The sequence below is a fragment of the Tursiops truncatus genome, chromosome X (assembly GCF_011762595.2).
Source record: "Tursiops truncatus isolate mTurTru1 chromosome X, mTurTru1.mat.Y, whole genome shotgun sequence".
NCBI classification, from domain to species: Eukaryota; Metazoa; Chordata; class Mammalia; order Artiodactyla; family Delphinidae; genus Tursiops; species Tursiops truncatus.
This window is the reverse complement of record NC_047055.1, coordinates 95,819,928-95,841,116: the sequence shown is the minus strand read 5'-3', so window position 1 is coordinate 95,841,116 and position 21,189 is coordinate 95,819,928. Positions and strand designations below refer to the sequence as shown.

At 38.0% G+C, this 21,189-nt stretch overlaps 1 protein-coding gene across 21 annotated transcripts in view; it reads right to left on the bottom strand.

Moving 5' to 3' along the window:
- The window catches only part of RPGR (retinitis pigmentosa GTPase regulator), a 268,709-nt gene that overhangs the window by 9,357 nt on the left and 238,163 nt on the right, over nt 1–21,189 (bottom strand). For 11 of the 21 annotated variants that reach the window (XM_073798801.1, XM_073798793.1, XM_073798792.1 and 8 more), the window contains one exon: nt 15,790–19,229. In XM_073798801.1, the coding sequence (XP_073654902.1) occupies nt 16,884–19,229 (2,346 nt within the window). In that variant the 3' untranslated portion in view covers nt 15,790–16,883. Of the gene's footprint in view, nt 1–4,564; nt 4,642–6,137; nt 6,196–8,212; nt 8,378–15,789; nt 19,230–21,189 lie in introns of those variants that run through there. The other 10 variants (XM_073798807.1, XM_033849778.2, XM_033849779.2 and 7 more) reach the window with 6 other exon arrangements.

The following is a 21,189-nucleotide window of genomic DNA, read 5'->3' as shown; positions in this document are numbered from 1 at the left end:
TTAGGAAAAAAAGAAGCAAGATCCATCTGCATGCTGCCTAAATCAAATGTACTTCAAATGTAAAATCACAAATGGGTTAAAAGTAAAAGTATGTTAAAAGATGATAACTCTAATCCAAAGAAAGCTAAAGTGGCTATATAATATCAGATCAAGTAGATTTTAGAGCAAAGACTATCACTGGGTATAAAGAAGGTCATTTCATAATGATGAAGGAGTCAATTAATTAGAGCAGGTAACAATTCTAAACATTATAGAACCAAATAATAGCTTTAAGATACATAAAGCAAAAATTAATAGAAGTACAAGGGAAATTAGACAAATCCACAATTTATAGTCAGGGATTTTAATACCTCTCTTTCAATAATAGAACAAGTAGACAGAAAATCAGGAAGGATGGAGAAGACTTGAATAACACTATCAACCAACTTGACCTAACTGTCACTGACAGAACACTCCACCCAACCACAGTATTCTTCTCAACCTTCTTCTCAAATGAACATTTACCAAGATAAACTTGATTCTGGGCCATAAAATGTGTCTCAATAAATTTAAAAGGAATCAATTCAGACTAAGTATGTTCTCCAATTACAATGTAATTAAATTAGAAAGTAATAACAGAAAGATCACTGGAAAAATCTCCAGCAACACTGAAATTAAATAACCCATGAGTCAAAGAAGAAATCAAAGGGGAAATTAGAAAGTATTCTGAACTGAATGAAAATGAAAACACAACATATCAAGTACTTCAGGGGAAATTTATAACACAAAAAGCCTATAACAGAAAATAAGAAAGGTCTCAAATCAGTGATCTCAACTTCCATGTTAAGAAACATTCAACAAAATGTTGCTAAAGGAAATTTGAGAAGATATCAATAAATGAAGAGAAATGTCATGTTCATGAATTAGGAGACTTAATATTGTTAAAATGTTAATTCTTCCCAAGTTTATCTGTAGATTCAAAAACAATGCCAAATCAAAATCCCAGCAGGCATTTTTTTCATTAATTGACAAACCGATTATAAAAATTCACATGGAAGTGCAAAGAGTCTAGAATAGCCAAAACAAGTGTGAAAAGGAGCAAAGTTGGAGGACTAACAGTTCCTGATTTCAAGACTTATATCAAAGCTACAGTAATCAAGACAGTGTGGTACTGGCACAAGATAAACAGATCAAAGGAACAGAATACAGAGTCCAGAAATAGGCTCACACATAAAAACTCAATTGCTTTCTGACAAAGGTATGAAGGCAATTCAGTAGAGGACAGGCTTTTAAAAAAATTTTTCAAAAAATGGTGCTAGAACAATGGGATGTCCATATGCGAAAAAAAGAACTTCAATTCATACCTTTACCATATAAGAAATTAACTCAAAATAGAATACCACTCAGCAATATAAAGGAATGAACTATTGATACATGCATGGATGAATCTCAAAACAGTATCAGTTATTTGCTGCATACAGCAGGGGGATGTGGGGTGTAGACAGGGATCACAGAGAGGCACAAAGAACCTTCTGCTGATAATGGCACTGTTCACTCTCTTGATTGTGATTATGCTTTCACAGCTGTATATGTATGTCAAAACTAATCAGATTATATACTTCAAATAAGTGTAGTTCATTATAGGTCAATTATACCTAAATAAAGCTATTTTTAAAAAGCAGGGGAGTAATTATTGGGTGGGTCTGAAAGTGATAGTCTCAGGTATTAAGCCTGAAAAAACTGACAGCAACAGGATACCAGATGTATAATTGACCTCAGATTTTCCTCACAATAGAGCAAAGCTAACTGTGTACTTGGGGCAAACATGCTGAATTGTGCTGCCATGGTGAATAAAGCTTAGCATCAGAGAAAAGGAAGCCATCAGGAAAGGCAAGAATCCACAGGCATAATTTTTGGTGGACAAATTCTCATCTCAGCCTCTTATATTTATGGTAGTGACAATGAATAAGAAATCTATTGACTGTGAACTGGCATGGGGAACTATCCGGGGATCTGCCATATTCTAGCTAGTTTCTGAGGGGTGGCACTGGATTTTTAACTTCTCTATCTGCAGCCTTTAGCCTTGTGCCTGGCACATAAGAGGCACCCAGTAAATATATGCTAAATAAACACATGAATAAACTAATTCCATGATGGGAAGAAATTATTATTAATAGCTAAAAAGCTTACTGCTTTTTTCAGTAGCTTACTTAGGTGGAAATTAAGCCAATAACACATTTTTCTTAGCAGCTAACTGTGGATTCAAATTTGCTACAGTTTGGAAAAGCAATATTTGGCGATTTCCAAATATAACAATCAGAAGATCTCTGCCACCAATTAAAATTATGGGTCCTAACCTGGCTATCTGAAACATTTAAAATCATCAAAACAAAATTCAATGGTGAATTCTGTCTTGTAGAGACCAAGAGTGTACTTCTTTCTTTTTTTTTTTTTTTAAATTACCTTTGGAGTGGCTGTCTAATTAAGGGAAGGGATGTAAAATTTCAAACACATGCTTATCTTGATATGAGTAACGCATCATTTATTTTCCAAGTTTTAAAAACAGTTTGATTTGTTTGGCTTAGATGGTATAAATAGGTTAGAGACATTGTAAATTAAAATATATAATGTGGGAATGATTGAAAAAAATCTCATCTAAATCATCTATTTCCTTTTTAAAAAATATAGAATAACAGACTATTCTTTAAGTAGGAAATACATTTATTACTGCTTGACTTTTTAAAATATAATTTTCAATACTTTTTCTTTTCTTTATCCAAGGAAATGCATACTTACTGAATTATATTTTTCCATTAGGTATAAATGAGAATTTAAGCAGAATCAAAGTTTAAGACTGAATTTGTCAGCCTGGCATTCTGTATCCTGGCCTGGCCTCACCTTTGTCCCATGGACTGGTGGGGCTCCCTGATGCTACAGTAGGTGCCTGCCACACAGCATGCCTTCCCTGGCTCCGGCCTCTCCTGTCCTGCGTATCCAAATCCTACCAACTATGGACAATGCTGAAGACGGGAGAGCCTGAAAAGTTCCCTAAACTCGACCACGTATTCTACAATATGCATTTTCATTTGGTCAGAGGTGTGTTTCAAGTATTTTTTTCTGCTGCTTCATTTCATTTTTCCTCCCCTTAGGTTCTTAGGTCTCCTGACTCCTTTACTTTTTATGCTTCTCCCTCAGATTTGATTTTCTTTTCCAGACTCTTTCCCTGAGCTCTTTATAACTGAAAAAAGTTTTCACAGGAACATTATGAAGTATACTGGTGGAATATCTGTTAAATGTTCTGTTCTACTAGATGGAGAATCTAAAAAGTTCTTAAACCTTGATGAAATGTTCTAGCGATGCATGTTATAATTCTAAGAAGGATAATAATTCTGAAGTGTCCTTTGAGCCAGGTCACAGACAACTTTTGGGTACGGTAATCCAAACTTATAATTTTATAAAGATAAAAATGGTCATGAAGTAATTTTTAGTAAAAGATAACAATATGGAGATTTGGGCTAAAATAACTTCTGAAATTTCTGAAGTAATTCTGAAAGGAATTTCAGAGTGGCATATACCTACAAAGATGGCAAAAGACAGGCTGTTTACTACCCTAAGGGCGGCTCCTGGTTTTACCTTCATCCTTTCCTCTTTCTTACCCCCTCACATTTTACAATTCATTGTCAACCAAAAATATTTACTGAGCATCTACCATTTACCAGGAACTGTGATAAGTGCTAAGGATACACTAGAAAGTGAAACAGAAAATAGTTTATGTCCCCAAGGAGCTGAAGGCCAGTGGGGAGATACAGACATAAAGTAAATGAATATACAAATGACTATGTAATTGCAAACTGTGACAAATACTAAGAAGTATGAGAAAAGGGTGCTCTGTGAGAGAATAATAATGGGACATAATAATTTATATAAGTGCTGCTGGTTACAAAAGGCCTCTGTGTGGAAATGACATTTAAGCTGACACCTAGGTTGAATAAGAATTAACGAGGCTTTTCATTTTTCTTGTCTTCCATGTTACCTCCTAACACTTCTACCTGGAAATGTGTTCTCATGATTAAATAAAGTTTTTCTGCAAGTGGAAAGAGTAATTTACTTCCAAGAAGAAGAAATGTATCCATCAGACTTGTAACAACTCCAAAACAGGTACTAGGAGAGACTGGAGTAGCATGTTGTAATGTTTTCTAAGCACAGTCACCTTTATGTTTTCATTCATCCTATTTCTTGGCTTTGCCTTACTCTCTTCTAGACTCTCAGGATACTATATTCTTATAATTTAAGCAGTAGAGTTCTTTTACATATCTTTTATTGTAAGATGAATCAGTATGCGTGGGATGATTGAAAGGAACATGCTATTTTTTTTTTTGCAGAGCAATCTGAATCATAATCTAAAATCCAATAAGTAAATATGCACATTAAAAATGTGAAACATCACCTGAAATTCGTCACATGTTCTTGAGTCATCAAAACTCATATTAAGGGAGTTAAATTATGTGGATCACCATATAAAAAGTAGTAGAAGCAATTCAATACTTTAGCCTTAACACTAAAATGAAAAATTCATTTCACTTACCTTCTTTGATTTTTTTGTTGATTTACTATCTTCCAGGATCTCTGAAGAATTGCTCTTTGCACGATCATGCATATTTCCTATGATAGGATATATTTAGAAACATTTTTTCTAACTAATTAGAAAAAGAAAAGTCCTGAGGCTTTCAGTGAAACTCTATCAACCATGAATTATGGGGTAATACTAAAGAGTAGTGGACAACTACATATTTCCTGAAAAATTAAGGCAAAAATCTCGGAATGACCTGACCGATGTTGTAAATGTTTAGATGACCAGTACTAAGTATAGCAAACGTAACAGTAAATGTTAGGGAAGACTTCTGTAAAATATAAATTACCTTTAAAAAAAATTAACCTCATTGTAGTGAAATTATTTGTACTGAAACGGACATGTCATTTTTTGGGTATTTCAAATTAATCCACGTTATATAGTTGAATAATGATCTTTAAAGTAGACTCATGAAACATATGCATTCTTCTAATTTTATATTATCAACAACTTAAATCTTACATTTAATTTCTTTTTAACACTTTAGGTTATATGCTAAGAATACTTAGAGATGACAAATATTTTAACATTTTGCTTAAAATATTCTAAAACTTACTACTCTTTTTGCAGAAGTTAGAAGGAAAAATGTATTAAGGGAACTATTCCTTCTTCTGCTTAAGTTCTGATCAGATATCCACTACCACAGACAGTTATTTGTAATGACATCACAGCAAAAGGCCCACTGTGACGTGATGGTGTGGAAACATAATATAGGGGTCATATAGCAAAAGCACCAATGATTTGGGTGTAGAAACTGTAGGTCCCAAGGGCAGTCACGGTATCCTCTGTTCTGTGGCACCTGTTCTCTGACATCAACAGCAAGGTTTGGGAAAGGACTCCTCTGAAACGCCTGTGGTAAGATCAAAGTCTCAGGTCTGGGCTCGGGGGGAAATAACTGGATGGCCTGCTGTGGCTCTAGACCAGCCTGGACATCAGCGATGGGGTCTGGCAGTGCTCACCAGACATATCAAGATCTGGGACAAAAGCCCAATTTAATAATACTGATTGAAAAAAAAAAGTAGTAAAAAGGCTGTTCTAAACCACTTAACACTGACACATGAGCAGCCATGAAGAAGCTGTGGTGGTGATCAATGAGAACACATAAGCCTGTGTCACATATTTCATAGCTTATTATGAGGGTCATGTGACAATAAAAAGTGTAAAACAGACATACGTGTAAGTCATAATTCTTTAGTTAAAGCACATATATGCATAAATACCTGTATGTACATATCAACGTAGTATTCTATGTACCTAGCCTTTTTTTTTTTTTTTTTTTTTTTTAAGCGGTACACGGGCCTCTCACTGTTGTGGTCTCTCCCGTTGCGGAGCACAGGCTCCGGACGCGCAGGCTCAGCGGCCATGGCTCACGGGCCCAGCCGCTCCGTGGCATGTGGGATCCTCCCGGACCGGGGCACGAACTCGTGTCCCCTGCATCGGCAGGCAGACTCTCAACCACTGCACCACCAGGGAAGCCCTGTATCTAGCCTTTTTAAAAGTATGCTTTTGAAGTCAAATGTGCTCACACCTTTTGGATTTTCACTGTATTCATGAATGGCCTGTTCCTCTCGGTTGGCTTTTGTGTCCTATAAACAATAAAGAAACAATATAATAAAAAACAGATTTGTGCTGAGCTAGAAAACCTAGTCTTGGTTTTAAGCAGGGTTCTAGAGTCAGTCTCTAGCTAACAACATAAACATGTGACAATTACTTCCCTTTGCAGGACTCCTGCCTTAGATGCTGGGTGATTGCTAATGTCTTTCCTAGCTTAAAATTGCATGATTAGGGCTTCCCTGGTGGCGCAGTGGTTAAGAATCCACCTGCCAATGCAGGGTACATGGGTTCGAGCCCTGGTCTGGGAGGATCCCACATGCCGCGGAGCAACTAAGCCTGTGCGCCACAACTATTGAGCCTGCGCTCTAGAGCCCGCGAGCCACAGCTACTGAGCCCTCGTGCCACAACTACTGAAGCCCGTGTGCCTAGGGCCTGTGCTCCGCAACAAGAGAATCCACTGCAATGAGAAACCCACGCACCACAATGAAGAGTAGCCTCCGCTCGCCACAACTAAAGAAAGCCTGTGCAGCAACGAAGACCCAGTTCAGCCATAAATTTAAAAAAATATAAATAAATAAATAAAGTTCCCTTAAAAAAACATCGTATAATTAACAAGAATTGTATATTTAAGAATTCTACTCAAAGAGGATTCAGGAACATTAACTGGTATAGGAATTAGCTCAACATTTTATAATGTCAAATTGGAGTTTAATGAATCCTATGCTAAAGAATTTCAGGGACCACCATAACTGGAACTCATAAATGTTCTTTATAAAACAGAATCTTTCCCTCCCTCTTTTTTTTTTAACATTTAATATTTAGTTATTTGGTTGTGCTGGGTCTTAGTTGTGGCAGGCAGGCTCCTTAGTTGTGGCATGTGGGCTCCTTAGTTGCGGCTTGCATGCGGGATCTAGTTCCCTGACCAGGGATTGGACCCGGGCCCCCTGCGTTGGGAGCGTGGAGTCTTAACCACTGCACCACCAGGGAAGTTCCATTGTTCCCTCCCTCCAAAAGAAAACAATAACTGCTAGAACATATTTCTTCCTCAGTGAGAGGAAGAAGTCTTGGAAAAAGAAGGAAGCAAGGAAGAGAATGACCTCTTTAGCACAATACCATTTTGTAAATAGAAAAAAAATACACACAAAACAACAACACATGTTTTACAATTACACATTCAAATAAAAGGACAAGCATGTTTCAATGGTTGGCTATGTTAGGGAAAAGGGGAATGAGGCTCAAAGGGAATCAATTTAAATAAAGAGAGAAGCACCTCGCACAGACCAGTGATGATAGTGTTTCATCAATGAGAAGGGAGGATTAACTCAGAGCTCTTTGCAAGAGGTCCAAAAAATGAAATGAAAATGAATCAATACAGTATCATTCAGTTTGGGTTTCTGAATTCCATACCTCTGAAATGAATCCAGAGTAGTGCTAGCAAACGAATGATTTCAAACCTACCGTCTCCTAGCAGGGTCGCTCTTCTATCTGCCAAATGGAAGAGATGTTTTTGGCATCCCTAGCTCCACTTTCAGGATGACTTTCTCTTCCTCAGTGAGGCCTCCTCCCATTCCTCCTATGAATACTTTCTTCTATACCACATCTCTGCAGAACTGATCACAACCTCAAACACTGCTGTGAACAACTTTTATTTGTCCATGTATATGTAAATATACACACGTATGTGTGCACATACACATCTCATTTCTGCCACTAGTACTGGGATGCTAACGTTGTATTTTTATCATTTCAAGGACCTGGGGCTGAACTTCTTGGTTAATTTCTCAAGAGTGTACTAAACTGGCCCATATCAATTGATTTCCATTCATTTGAAGAACAGAATGCTACCAAGAAATCTGGAAAGAATGCTAGAGAAAAAAGGGTGTCTGATTCATAAATTTGTCAAAGCTTGTCCTATAGCACATGAACAAAGTTATTCATGGAAATATTTCTGTTCTCCAAGGAAGCTGGAATCTGCCCTCTGCAGAGACCAGGGGACCCATATGCTTTCTCTTGGGCAGGGTCTTGGGATTTAAGCACTTATCATCATACCTTTTCAATGGCTGTCAATACCTTTTTAACTGAGTTGTTGGTTTCACTGTGTTCGTCTGCAGGAACACTTTTATTTTCTCCTGTAGCTTTCTTCTCGCCTTCTAGATATTCCTTAATTTCCTCATGCACGTCTTCTGGCTCATCATCTTCTGAAAATTCGTGATCCTGTGACAAAATTGATGATCAGGGAAGAGTTAAAATTTTCTTCTTTAAAAAACAGAGATTTGATATTGCTGTTGTAAACAATTTATACCATCTCAAAGAACATATAGACTATGAATTCAAATATTAAAGTCAAAGAAATAAAATACTGAATAATCCATGCTGCATATCAAGTTACTATATTACCAAGGATTTCATGCATGTTACTCTATTTTAACATTTCCAATGACTAGGGTTCCCAAAGTTCTTTTTACCACCTATGGTAAGGTTAAAATGGAAAAACAAAATGCTTTCTGGGCTGTCTCAAAAGAATGCTTTTAAATAGTAGAGAAGTTAAAAAGCTTTCTATCTACTGTAGCATTATAACATAATCATATGTATGTATTACGTTCATTTTCCAAAACATAAGGATTTAAAATCACTTCAGAAGTACAATTCACCAATATTCACAAGAGAGAGGTAACTGTAATTACTTACATTCTGGGAAAAGGATAAAGGGACATAGGCACTTTAAATTGTTTGCTCTTGGTTATTTAAAGCAGATGGAAAACCAGACAGAGGGAGAACTTAGTCCATCTGGCTCCTGTCAAGCTAATCCAAATTACAAAACAGCCTGTCTATGGATTTGATAGACTGGTAATAAATCATGTAATGCTTATTAAGGCAGAAAATACTAGTGTTACCCTTTATTCTATACTGAGATTTTTTTTTTGCCATTTCATATTTTGGGTGGAAAACTGCTTATTTATTGTCATTAAGAGACTGGACTCTTTATTGGATATTTTTTCCTATGCTTTTCATTTATGCACTTCACTAAAGGCATAATGACCCCTAAAATAGGTGACACAGTAAGCAATCTGTGCCATTCACTCCCTTGAAGAATGTTTTTACAAAGTTCACCTTAGCCATATTTGCCTGAGACCATATATGCCCTTTATATCCCTTCAGCACTGTAACTAGCTTCTCATGGTCACCTTCCTAGTGGCTATTTGGCTAAGGATAAGCCTGACACCCAACAAAATCTTTACTGGGTGGTTTGAAAAGAATGTCTCTAATAATTAACTCACCTTTTTTTCTGGCAAAAATACAAATTGTGAGAGTTCAGGCTAGGGAGAGAACGTGTTTGTATTTCACACCTTAGTAAAACATATAAGTGGCATCCTCAGGCCAACAGCCCTAAGGGTATGGCCTAATAGCATTCCCACTGAGGACAAGCAATCTGCAAGTGAAGCCTTGAGATTTAAGAAAGAGTTTCAGAAGTTACTCTGGGAGGGCTTAACTTAGTAATTAAGGTCATGAGGCAGTGCACTCAGGAGGGGAATGTGGGAGAAGGGAACAGGGTACCAGGGTAGAGAGTTACATTAAAGGATGTGCTACGTGTTTAGGTTGGGTAGGGTTAACAACAAGGTAGCTACCATTTACCAAGAACTTCTAAAGCTTTCTTTTTCTTCTGCATGATTTCCCCTCTAAGTGACATATCATGGCTAGCCAAATGCACGTTATGGGTAGCTAAAATGATCAGAGATCATTTTACTTTGGAAGGGAATGGGAAGCAAGATTACTAGATTTAAGACTTAGGCCTGATAAACAGATGTATTCATAAATGTACATATATGAAGGCCAACTAGAAAGAACAGAGCTCCCGAGACAGAGAATTTCAGACTCTGCCCACTTATCTCCCAGAGGGAGGGTCAGTGAGCTGTATTCTATCAAAGTCCTCATTACTTGGACAGTTTGGCAAATCTAGGACCTGGGTCAATTCCAGTTGTGCTAGTTTACTAAGGTATTAATGTAACCATAGGATATCATGCTATTATAAGAAGAAACATGGAGTTATAGCTTATTTTAGAAATAAGCAAAACATCTCTTTTATAATGAACTACAATTTTACTCATTAACTTCATGTAAATCTGTATCAACAATACACTATATCACTTTCTAAAGTTTGAGAAAGCTCTTAGAAAATGGCATCTGCAGTAGAAATCACATCATCAATCATGACACTTTGCACTTAATTAAGCACATTTAAAATTAATCTACATATATCTGGACAACTACTTTAAGTCACATACAGCACTTACCTTCAAACTGAAATAATTTAGGAGAGACTGGCAGAATACTGTCATTTTATAAAAAGAAAGGATAAAGTTTAAATACATTCTTGTCACCAGAACCACATATAATGTAAACAGGTAATCTGGAGTGGTCAGTGGAAGTGCATCTGGTGTTAGGACCCCAGCGAAGAAGTGAATGGGCCTGGCTTCCACCAAAGGACCCTTATTTCATTGGTCAGACACAGCATGAGGAGCTGCAGTCTTTGGTCTGGCCCAGGGCAACACTTTTTACATTTCTTATGGGAAATACCAAGAAACCAAATGTTCCCATGAGGTTTCAGTTTGCTTAAGAAACAATTACATTGTATGCTTTAAAAACTAGAGACTGCTATCAGAAGTCTGCCTAGTGGTCACCCTGGAGGGGGTGGCGGATGGGAAATGGCTGGCAGGGGATTGAAGGGGAGCTTCTAGGGAGCTGAACTGTGTTTTTCCTTGATCTGGATGTTGACTATATGGGTGTGTTCAGTTTGTGGAAAATACATTGAGCTATACATGTATGAGATATATACTTGTCTATGTATTAACGTCAAAAGAATTTTTTTTCAAGTTAAAGACTATAAAGTGTAAAATTTTGTGCTACAATTCTGGATTCATGACATGCCTCAATGTCACATTGGGTAGAAAATGTTTTCCAAACAAGTTAAATAGAGCATAAAACTTCATATCTAAGTCATCGGGTGGAAAGTGTATATTTTAAAATCTCAATTTCAAGATATGTTTTTTTAGGACAAGAAGAGCTAACATGTAAGTTCAAGTTTTAACTACACTAGACATCACTGAGGCAGGAGTGGAGAGTGGGAAGGGCACTAAATACAAAGACCTAAACACTGTTTTCCAAAGCCTTGCTCTACTACTCTTGGCCTGAGCAAGGTACCTACTTAATGTATTTCAGTCTATCTGTAAAATGGAAAAATGACATTAGCAACACCTGCCTAGGAGGGTTTGTATCAAGATGAAAAAGATTGTTTACAGAGAAAATAATATGAGCAAACAATAAGTACTTGTATATAAATATAAGTGATTTTATAAAGGCCATTCTATAAAAAGATAGAATCCCAAGTATGCACTGAGGACTGTCAAAAAACAAGAAGCTTGGATGCTTTTTGCCATGTCCCAGATCTTATCAATAGAAAATAGTTCACTTAAAACGTACACTTCTTTGCTCTACCTTCTCATACACATCCCTTTATTCTCTGCCAGGTGCCCGGTAGCTAGAGCAAGCGAGGGAAGAAGGCGGACGCCTATCAGGAGCAGCCCCTGGATGGCAGGGAAGTGGGGGGTGGCCTCAGCTGGGCTACAGGCCAGTGTTGCCACAGGGCAAGATATTCCTAGACCCTCAGGTTTTCCAAGAGAAGTCCAGAAAAATATTTTTTCAATATAAAATCTCCTGGTATTTCAATGTTGCCATCTGATTCAAATGTTTAAAAAATCACTATGTACACCAAACAAAATAAGTCTGCAGGCCAGACTGCACCCATGGGCTGCCAGTTGTGACTTCCAATTCTTCACTTCTAATGACACTACTTTATAATCTCTACACTTTCCCTTCTTTCTGTGTGCCAGTCCCTTACTTCATTCCTAATCCTGTATTTTTATCACCAAATATATTACAGTTTGACTCTGATAAGTGGCCTGCAAAAATGAATGTAGTGCTCAGGGTACAGAACATCTTGCTGGTTCACAGTTTTATTCTTGTTTTCAGTTTTACTCTATTATTTTCCCCGTCTTTTTCCTTAGATGATTTATCTTCCTCTCTATCTTAAACAAATGCATGATCCATGATTACACTTTATGTGTGAATTATTTTTTAACTATGTGATAAAAACATTAGGATACAGAGGGAAATCTGTGGTCCGGTGACAGCACTAATATCTAAATTTTAGGCTAACCATGTGAGTACCATCAGGCTTTCGTCGTGGTTCAAATGTTGAGGGGCAGTATTTGACCCATGTATGGTGTGTAATGAGAGTTTCACTCTACCCCATATTTAAGGGTTATCATTATCCACTTCATTTCCATGGATCTACCTCCATAAGCTAATTTTTGGGGGGTTGCTACGCTGTATTTAAAAAAAGTACGGTTTACAGGCACATGAAACTAAGTTAAACTCATGCACATCAGCCAGTGACTTGGAGATTCATGAGGGGAGCACTGTACCTGACTTGGTATGATCAGAGAGGATAATTAGAGTGATGCAGGTTAGCATTTGCTGAGTACCCCTAACATGTTCTATGTGTTAACTAATGTAAATATCAAAAGACCCCCCCCTTTACTAAAAGAGGGATATAAGACTCAGAAAGGTTAAAAAAAAAACAACTTTCCAGGTGTCCACTCAGCTAATCAGTGAAGGGCTGGGTTTGGAACTCAGCCCTACTGGACTACAGAGCCCATGCTCTGAACCAACTCTGCCCAAATAATTTACAGACCATAATGGCTGCCCTCAGAGTTGTTTCCTCACCACCCCGCGCCACCCACTGATATTTAAAGCATTGCATACTCCTCTTTTTTGTTGATAAGCTCACTTCAGCAATACCCTATTCTTATGTAACCATCGTATATAATAACAGCAAATAAAAATTTAGAATTTTTCCCCCCAGAGCAGCAAAGTCTCTGGAACATACATCTCCCTTTCTAAATTAAGAAATATGCCAGTAGAGCTCTTTGATATTTATTTCTCAAAATCTAGTTCTGATTCTATGTCTCTGAAAAGCGGACTTCCTGGAGTTCACTCTTTGATGTCAACGTGGGCCCTGCCCCCGATCCTCTCTGCAGCCCTCCACTGCTCTTTCTTCCTTGGTTTTGGGGGCCCCTCTGTTTCTTAGAAAGTGTTCTTACCCTTCCTCCTTCTCAGGCTTCCCTTTTTCAACCTCCCCTTACCTACTGATGTTTCCCTGAATTCTCTTCAGTTCTCTTTTCACAATACAAATGTTGCCTCTCATTCAAATCCACAGTTTTAACTACATTTATAAGCTGCTGATACTCAGCATCTTCCCTGAGCTCCAAACCCAGATGTGTATCTGCCTGCTGAACATCTCCTGGATCAACAAGCCCCCAGGCAGTCTCCTCAATCTGTCCCTACTCCTCAGTTCTCAGTCTCCGTGAATGGCACTCTTTCTTCCCAATTTTCCAAGCCAGAAATAAGAAAAGCTTGGACTTTACCTCCCTCCAAGCTCCATATCCTTACTAAGCTCTCCAATTCTATCCACAAATCTCTCTCAGTAATAGAGGTCTGCAACTCTCCATCCCACTGTCCTAGTCCAGCCCCTCTTCAGTCTCTGCCTGGTCTACTGTGACTGACCCTGGTCCTGTTCCCTTCTAATCCACCCTCCATATTGCTGCCAGAATGACGCTACAAAAGCCCAAGTGTGATCATCTTACTCTTTTTTAACATCTTTTACAAACACGGAAGCTCTTGTGCCCCTCTATCCAGGTCAAAGGATACTCTAGGCTGCAGTCACACGGAAATACTCTCCTGGCTTCCGTCAGCCTGGCTCTCATCACCCTGCCCCCTCTTTGCCTGGATAGGTTTTACTTTTCATGACTCAGTTCAAGTTTCACCAGCACTCCCGGAAGCCCTTTCCTTGTTTTTCCCAGTGGCAGCTGAAGTGCCAGCCCTGAGGCACTCTACTGTGCTGGTAAATTTTCTGGTCAGCCTGTAGAAACAGCCAAGAGTTCCTTGAGATCAGGAGCCATATCTTATAAAGTGCTCTTTCTTCTTATTAACTAAGGGATTTAATGGAGGAAAGCCATAGATTTGTTTTCAAATCATATTTTTATCTTTGGGCAGTCTTGGCTAATAACATGGGGGTATCAAGAAATATTAAGGGCACTGTTAAACAACAGTTAAGGCAGAGTCATAGGAACTCTTTTTACCTGGCGTTCTTTCGCGAAATCTATACCTACCTAACATCCCTGATAGGTTAGAGGAGCACAGGAAGTTGATTGTAAGCAGCCCTCACTGCTTGAGATCCACCTGATTCGGGGTAGCTTCTGTTCTCTTTTTGGTGCTTGGTACATAAATATTTGTTGACTGAATAATATGTACCAACTCTAAGTTATGTGTCAGGTACTGGGCATATAATATCACATTTAACTTTCACAATGGAAAGAATGAAGGAAGAAATTACAGCACCTTTCTCCGAGGTAGCATTTTATTTTTAATCTACATGTATACAGAAAATTTACTTCTATAGTGAAATAATAGAAAACATTTCAATTGCACTCACCTGGAGTGCTGCTGGTCAGCAGCAGCAGATGTTTCTGTGGTACTTCTTTGTAGCTTACCTTATTTTTCTGCCAGAGTCCTCATTTGAAACTGTAATTCAATGGATTCTACATATACAACTCACACTTGCCTCAAAAATGATGACTGATAAACTACAGTAAAAGCATGATCAACCAGCAGATGGGGACAATAAAGGAGGAACTAGTTATTCCAATCTACTTAACCAACTATTAATTCAGGTCTGAAAATGACTAGGCCGGTGCTCTTTTGACCAGAGTACCAGGCATGCATGAATTACTGCTTCTAAAAGAGCACAAAGATTTTTGGGGGCCAGGGAAATGTGAAGAAATGGGTAAGAAATGCTGTTTACAATTGGTTATCTAGACTGGTTCAAATTCTGAGATGCACATATTTTAAGAACATCATTTCAGTATTGCCGGCTAATTATCTCTTCAGTGGAAGATGAATGCCCATACCTTTAACTTGAGTTTAAGAGTTTCTCATCTCCTTGGAGGTTTTTTCTTTAGGAACTCCACTTCTGTCATCCATCTTATTTAATCTTAAGTCTACTTCTAAGATAACCACGTTTTGCACCAGATTTAACAACACAGCACATACATTTTAATCAAAGTATTAATTCAATTCTACTAACACTAATGAATGTGGTAGAATTTGCTAGAACACTGCAATGCCAAATCCGTATATTTGGTTGGTCAGTGGAAGCTACCAGAGAGCCTTGCAGCTAAGACAAAATTTATAACTACTCCTAGGAATTTCTTCACTTCCTATCCTAGTCTTTTTCCTCATATTCTTTCTCACTCATGAAAAATCAAATGTGCAAAGAATTCAACTACACAAAATTCATAGGATGTTTACCATCACAATCCTCCTTGATAAAAGTAAGTATAAGAAATTCCTCACGTCTAAGATATAGAAATGACTGGGGAAGGAAAGCTATGAATAAACAATAATGAAACAAACTAGCTGCACTACATACAATGGAATTACTCTAGTGGAAATCTAGCCTCTCTAAAATTCAATATCTAACATTAGTTTCTCTTTTCACAGACAACTACTGACTGTATACATTTAATTTTTATTTTACTTGAAACATTCTGACAAACAGCAAACAAAGAATTACAGAAGAGTGAATGAAGAATACATTGAAGGTAAGTAATAGACACTGGGAATGGCAGTACTGGGAATGAAGGTCTGACAGTACAATGAAAGCTCAGAAATGATAGGAGTTTAGAAGCACAGAATTACGGAAGACAAAAGACATTAAAGGTGTCATAATTTTTTAAGAGTAAAGAACATTTCATGGAAAACTAGATTAATTGTAAAGTATAATTTTTTTTCCTTAAAAAATTTTCTTATGCAAATAACAAACACGTTAGAATGAAAGAATCTAAGAGTTACAAGGGGCTACAGTTATCATATCATCTAATCCATTCTATTTTACAGATAAGGAAACTGAAGCCCAAAGAGTAGCTTTGCTTGGCAATAAATACTTAAAGTTTTTCACACTTTTACAATATGCGTTCATCCCCATTTCATTAGATATTCTGTCATTTACCAAACAGTAACCAAAAGAGACATTAGAGTCTAAGTTCTGAACCCAGCTGTCACTTTGTAGATTGCTGCAAAAAGGACACATAAAAGGTAAAAAGACAGCACTATTTTTTTTAAAAATGTGAATTCCTCATTTTAGCTTTAGAATACCACCCATTCTTATAAAATTATTCTATACGGTAGGGAAACTGTAATCACAGACTGAAAAAACTATGCTACCATAGTTATAAGAAATTAGACGTTTTTATAACCCTTAAAGATCTGTGCCATTTTTAAAGGGACTTACTTGTATACACAAAATACTTTTTACAATATACTCGTTTCCTAAAACTGTCTTTAATGAGGAATAATATTAATTATATACTATTATCTTTTGATATTTTCTACTTATATATTTATAATTCAGGGGAAAATACACCAAAATATTAGTTTAAGAGAAACCAAAATTTACCAGTGCCTCAAGTTATCTTTATCAGTTTCTACTGTACCACAGGTAAGGTAACCATGACATAAAATCAATATAACAGAATGAGTGCCTATTCTTCATAATGTGTTCAAGTTGTTTGGCTGGACATAATCAGGTCCAATTTAAAGTTTGTTACTTCAATTCCAAATAATGTGGTAATACATTATTCCAAAATGTTTTGGAACCTGATGGCCCATTTTCTAAGAGTTGTTTTGACTGCACTGGCATTTTGAACCTCTGTACTTCATGCTCTTTCCCCTTTCCTTCCCTGTTAGTAATAAACTTTTTTGGATATGTTTTATCTTTGTCATATTTCACAGATCCTCTCATCTTGCTCCCTTTGCTGGATTCTCTTCCTCCACCCTGTCTTCCCTGCCTTCCACTTTCTTCATTGCCTCTCTCCTGGTACTTTCCCTCCTCTTCCTCATCATCCTCCTCTTCTTCCTTCTCCCCTTCTTTCCTGCTGTTTTCTTCCTCTTTCCTCTCCCTCGCTGCCCCCTCCTTCTTTTCCCTTTCCTTGCCTTCCCCCTCTCCCTCTTCCTCTCCTTCCCCCTCCTCCCCCTCTCCTTCTTCCTCTTCTCCTCCTTCTTCCCCCTCCTTTTCTCCCTCCCCCTCTGCTTCCTGCCCCTCCCCCTCCTCCTCTCCTTCCTCCTCCTCCCCCTCTCCTTCCCCCTCCTCCCCCTCTCCTTCTTCCTCTTCTCCTCCTTCTTCCCCCTCCTCTTCTCCCTCCCTGTCTGCTTCCTGCCCCTCCTCCTCTCCTTCTTCCTCCTCTCCTTCTCCTTGCCCCTCTCCCTCCTCCTCTCCTCCTTCCTCCTCCCCCTCTCCTTCTTCCTCTTCTCCTCCTTCTTCCCCCTCCTCTTCTCCCTCCCTGTCTGCTTCCTGCCCCTCCCCCTCCCCTTCCTCCTCCTCCCCTTCTTCTCTTTCTCCCTCTCCCTCCTCCTCCTCTCCTTCTCCCTCTCCTCCTTCCTCCTCCCCCTCTCTTTCCCCTTCTCCGTCCCCATCTCCTTCCTCCTCCTCTCCTTCTTCTCCTCCCTCCTCTGCTCCCCCTTCTCCCTCCTGCTCATCTCCCTCCTCCTCTCCCCCCTCTTCTTCCTGCCCTTCCTCTTCTCCTTCCTGCCCCTCCCCTTCTTCTACTTCCTCCCCCTCTCCTTTCTCTTCTTCCTCTTTCCCTTCTCTCTTCTCCTCTCCTTCTCTGTCTTCTCCCCCCTCTTCCTCCTTGCCTTCCTCCTCCTCTCCTTCCCCCCCTGCTTGCTCGCTCCCTTCCCCTTCCTCCAGCCCTTTGTTTCTTTCCTCCTGATGGCCCTGTTCCCTCTCCTTTTGCTCCCGTTCCTCCTCCTCTTTCAGGTCTTCCTCTCCCTTACCCAGGCTCTCCATTTCTCCTCCTCCCTTGTCTTTCTCCTCCTCCCCCTCCTCACTTCCTGTTCCACTCCTCTGTTCCACTCCTGAATTACCCTCCTTCCCGATTCCCTCACCTCCACCTTCAGGCACGTGCTCTGCCTCTCCCCCTGGCTTTCCCTCGCCTTCACTCACCTCTGCTCTGTCTGTAAGGTCATCTGACAGGAACTTTGCTTCCTCTTCCTCTTTTTCTCCAGGCACCTCCTCATTTATATCTATCTCTTGCTCCTCTATTCCACTTCCTTCTGAATCATCTTCTCCTTCCTGCTCCTCTGGGGTGTCTGATACGTGGTCACCCTTAAAACCACATTTTGCCATGTATTTGGACATTCTGTGTTCGATCTCTTCCTCATGTCCTTGTTCAATAAATTTTCTGCTATACCGCAAGTTTTGGTCAGTTTCCACTTCATCCTTTTTCTCTCCACTGCTAAATTCTATTGACTCAGGCTGCTTGAATCCATCAGCTGTACCCTGCTGACTTTCACTATCACCTTCCAAGTTACTGTCTGGCTCCTCCATAGATTCTCTTTCACTGTCAAAGATCATATCTCGCTTGTTACTTTTACTTTCCTTAACAAAGTTTTTATTTTCTTCATCCTCAATATTCATGTCTCTATTTGGTAAGTCGTCAAGGAATGTATCAATATTTTTTCTATTCTCTTCACTTTTTCTTATATCATTCAGACCTGTCATTTTCACCAGACCAGTTTCCTTCTCAGAGACTATTTTCTCCACTTCTGAATCCTTCTGACTTTGTCCTTCATCATTTTCCTTTTCTATTTCCTTACTCTTAAGTGGATAGACGCCATGCTTATTTTCATGTCTAAATATCCCTTTTTGCAAACTCTCTGCACTGGTGTTGGCCTGAGGCCTTTGCTGGCCTGAGTTGTTACCTACGTCCTCATCTGAAAATGCTTCCATAGTCACAGCTGCTTGCATCATGTACATTCCTTTTGCCAAAAGTTGTTTATATGCTTTCCCTTCTTTCATCTTTTTGGACATCTCTTCACTTTCATATTCATTACTACCGCCATTTTCAGTATGAGCTGTATGCTGCTTCAGTTTCTCAATTGTTTCTTGTTTCTGTAAATTTTTTCAAGTAATCGTCATACTACTATTAGTTGACAAAGGTAACTTATCTATTATAAAATACTGCCAAGATTCTACATTATTATAAATTTCACTAGAATAAAAATGCCCAGTTTTATCAGACATTTTGCTCAGATTTTGGGTTCTTTGGGGGGATAATTTATGCCACTCTCTAAGTCTGTGGAACATCTAATTTTGATTTAGTAACATATATCTGTGTTTAACTTTCAAATTTACCACCTGCCTTAACTTTGCCATTATGCACAGTACCATCAATATTTATTCTCTGCCCCTTTTCTTAATCTGAATCAATTCTTAAATATATTTCCAGACTGATTTTGCAAAATATTGCTAAAAAATGTATGGTTTTCTACCTTCCCTATCGTTTTGTCAAATTTTGATTGGTCTTTTGATTCCATGAAATTCTCAAAATTAAAGAAAATAAATGAAAATATGAAATTTTAAAAAATTTGAAATAATGAATAGCTTATTTCTAGAAGAAAAAAATCTAAAATGAAAACTATAAATGAGAAAGTTCCTTGGTGGCCTAGTGGTTAGGATTTGGAGCTTTCACTGCAGAGGCCCAGGTTCGATCCCACATGCCGCGGCCAAAATACAAAAAACCCCCAAAAAAACAACAACAAACATAACTACAAATGAAATGTTTTTATCAATACACTAGATAATAATTAATATTTTTCTTTTCTAAACAAAATCCTTTGAGTTCTCAAATTTTTGACCCTCTTCCTTTTATCTACTATATTCTTTAATTATAATAATTTGCATACATAAAAAACACTATGAGAAAAAAATACTTAAGGTAAAATATAAGATTTTATAAAAACTTTATAAACTTTTATAAAAAACATATAATGAAACATTGAGATTTTGATGATACATTAAGAATATGAAATTAATTTCCTGCTGGACAAAATAAGGCAAATATCAAATTGCTGACCTAAATTCTACAAGCTAATGTATTGAAATAGTCAATGAATTTGGGTCTCTAGACAGTAAAACATCACTAAATCAAGTTTTATAAATTGTGACGAGTGCTAGGCCTAGGAAGAGGTCATTTTTCGCTAAGTAAATTATTAAAACAGCACAAGTTAAAAATTAATATATAAAATATAAATTTTATAATATATAAAAAATACTATAATAAATCTTTTTTTATTCACTAAAAATACCTAGGCTTGGTAGGGCCTCCACTTAAAAGGACTATGTGAAGTATAAAATACATGTCAGTTTAAAAGAAAGTGCTTTCCTTTTCTGTTTGTTCTAGGTGTCTTCTTTAAAAAGTCATGATTCTTTCAAGAGCCCTAAGAGAGACAGAGGCCCAGCTGCCAGAAATAACTTCTAAATGTATGTGCCTAGCACAATAAAGCAGCACAGAAGAGGCAGAGCCCAGAGTCTAAGAGGAAGGAAAGACATACAAAAGATGTCTGCTTGGAAGTATAGTCAAGTCAATAGATCAGTCAGTCACTGAGCTTCCATAACTGTGTTAGGAGAAAAGCTCTTCCATATTCAAAAAGAATGCTGTTATTCACCATGGCTCTCAGTAAAATATAGATAGGACTAATGAGGATTGGCACTAAATTTTTATAATTTAGCAAGATTCTCTTGGATTTCAGTGACTTTGATTTTAAGGATTTTTATTTTAACAATGTGGCAAAGGCACTAGAAATAGAAATTAAATGTTTTCTGCAGCCTTCGTCCTTCAATTTACATTTCTCTAATTTACTTTTCTAATCTTCAACCCTTCATCCTTTCACATCACTGGTCCTTAAAGCCAGGAAAAGCAAATGACTTCAGGACAGGCCTTTATCTCTCCAGGGTTGTGAAAACCAGAATATTCCTTACTCTTGCTATTCATTTGTTATTCATTAAAGGTCTCTCTTTATCACCCACGCATAGTTTCTGACTAATTTCCAAATGTTTAATCTTGTTTTTA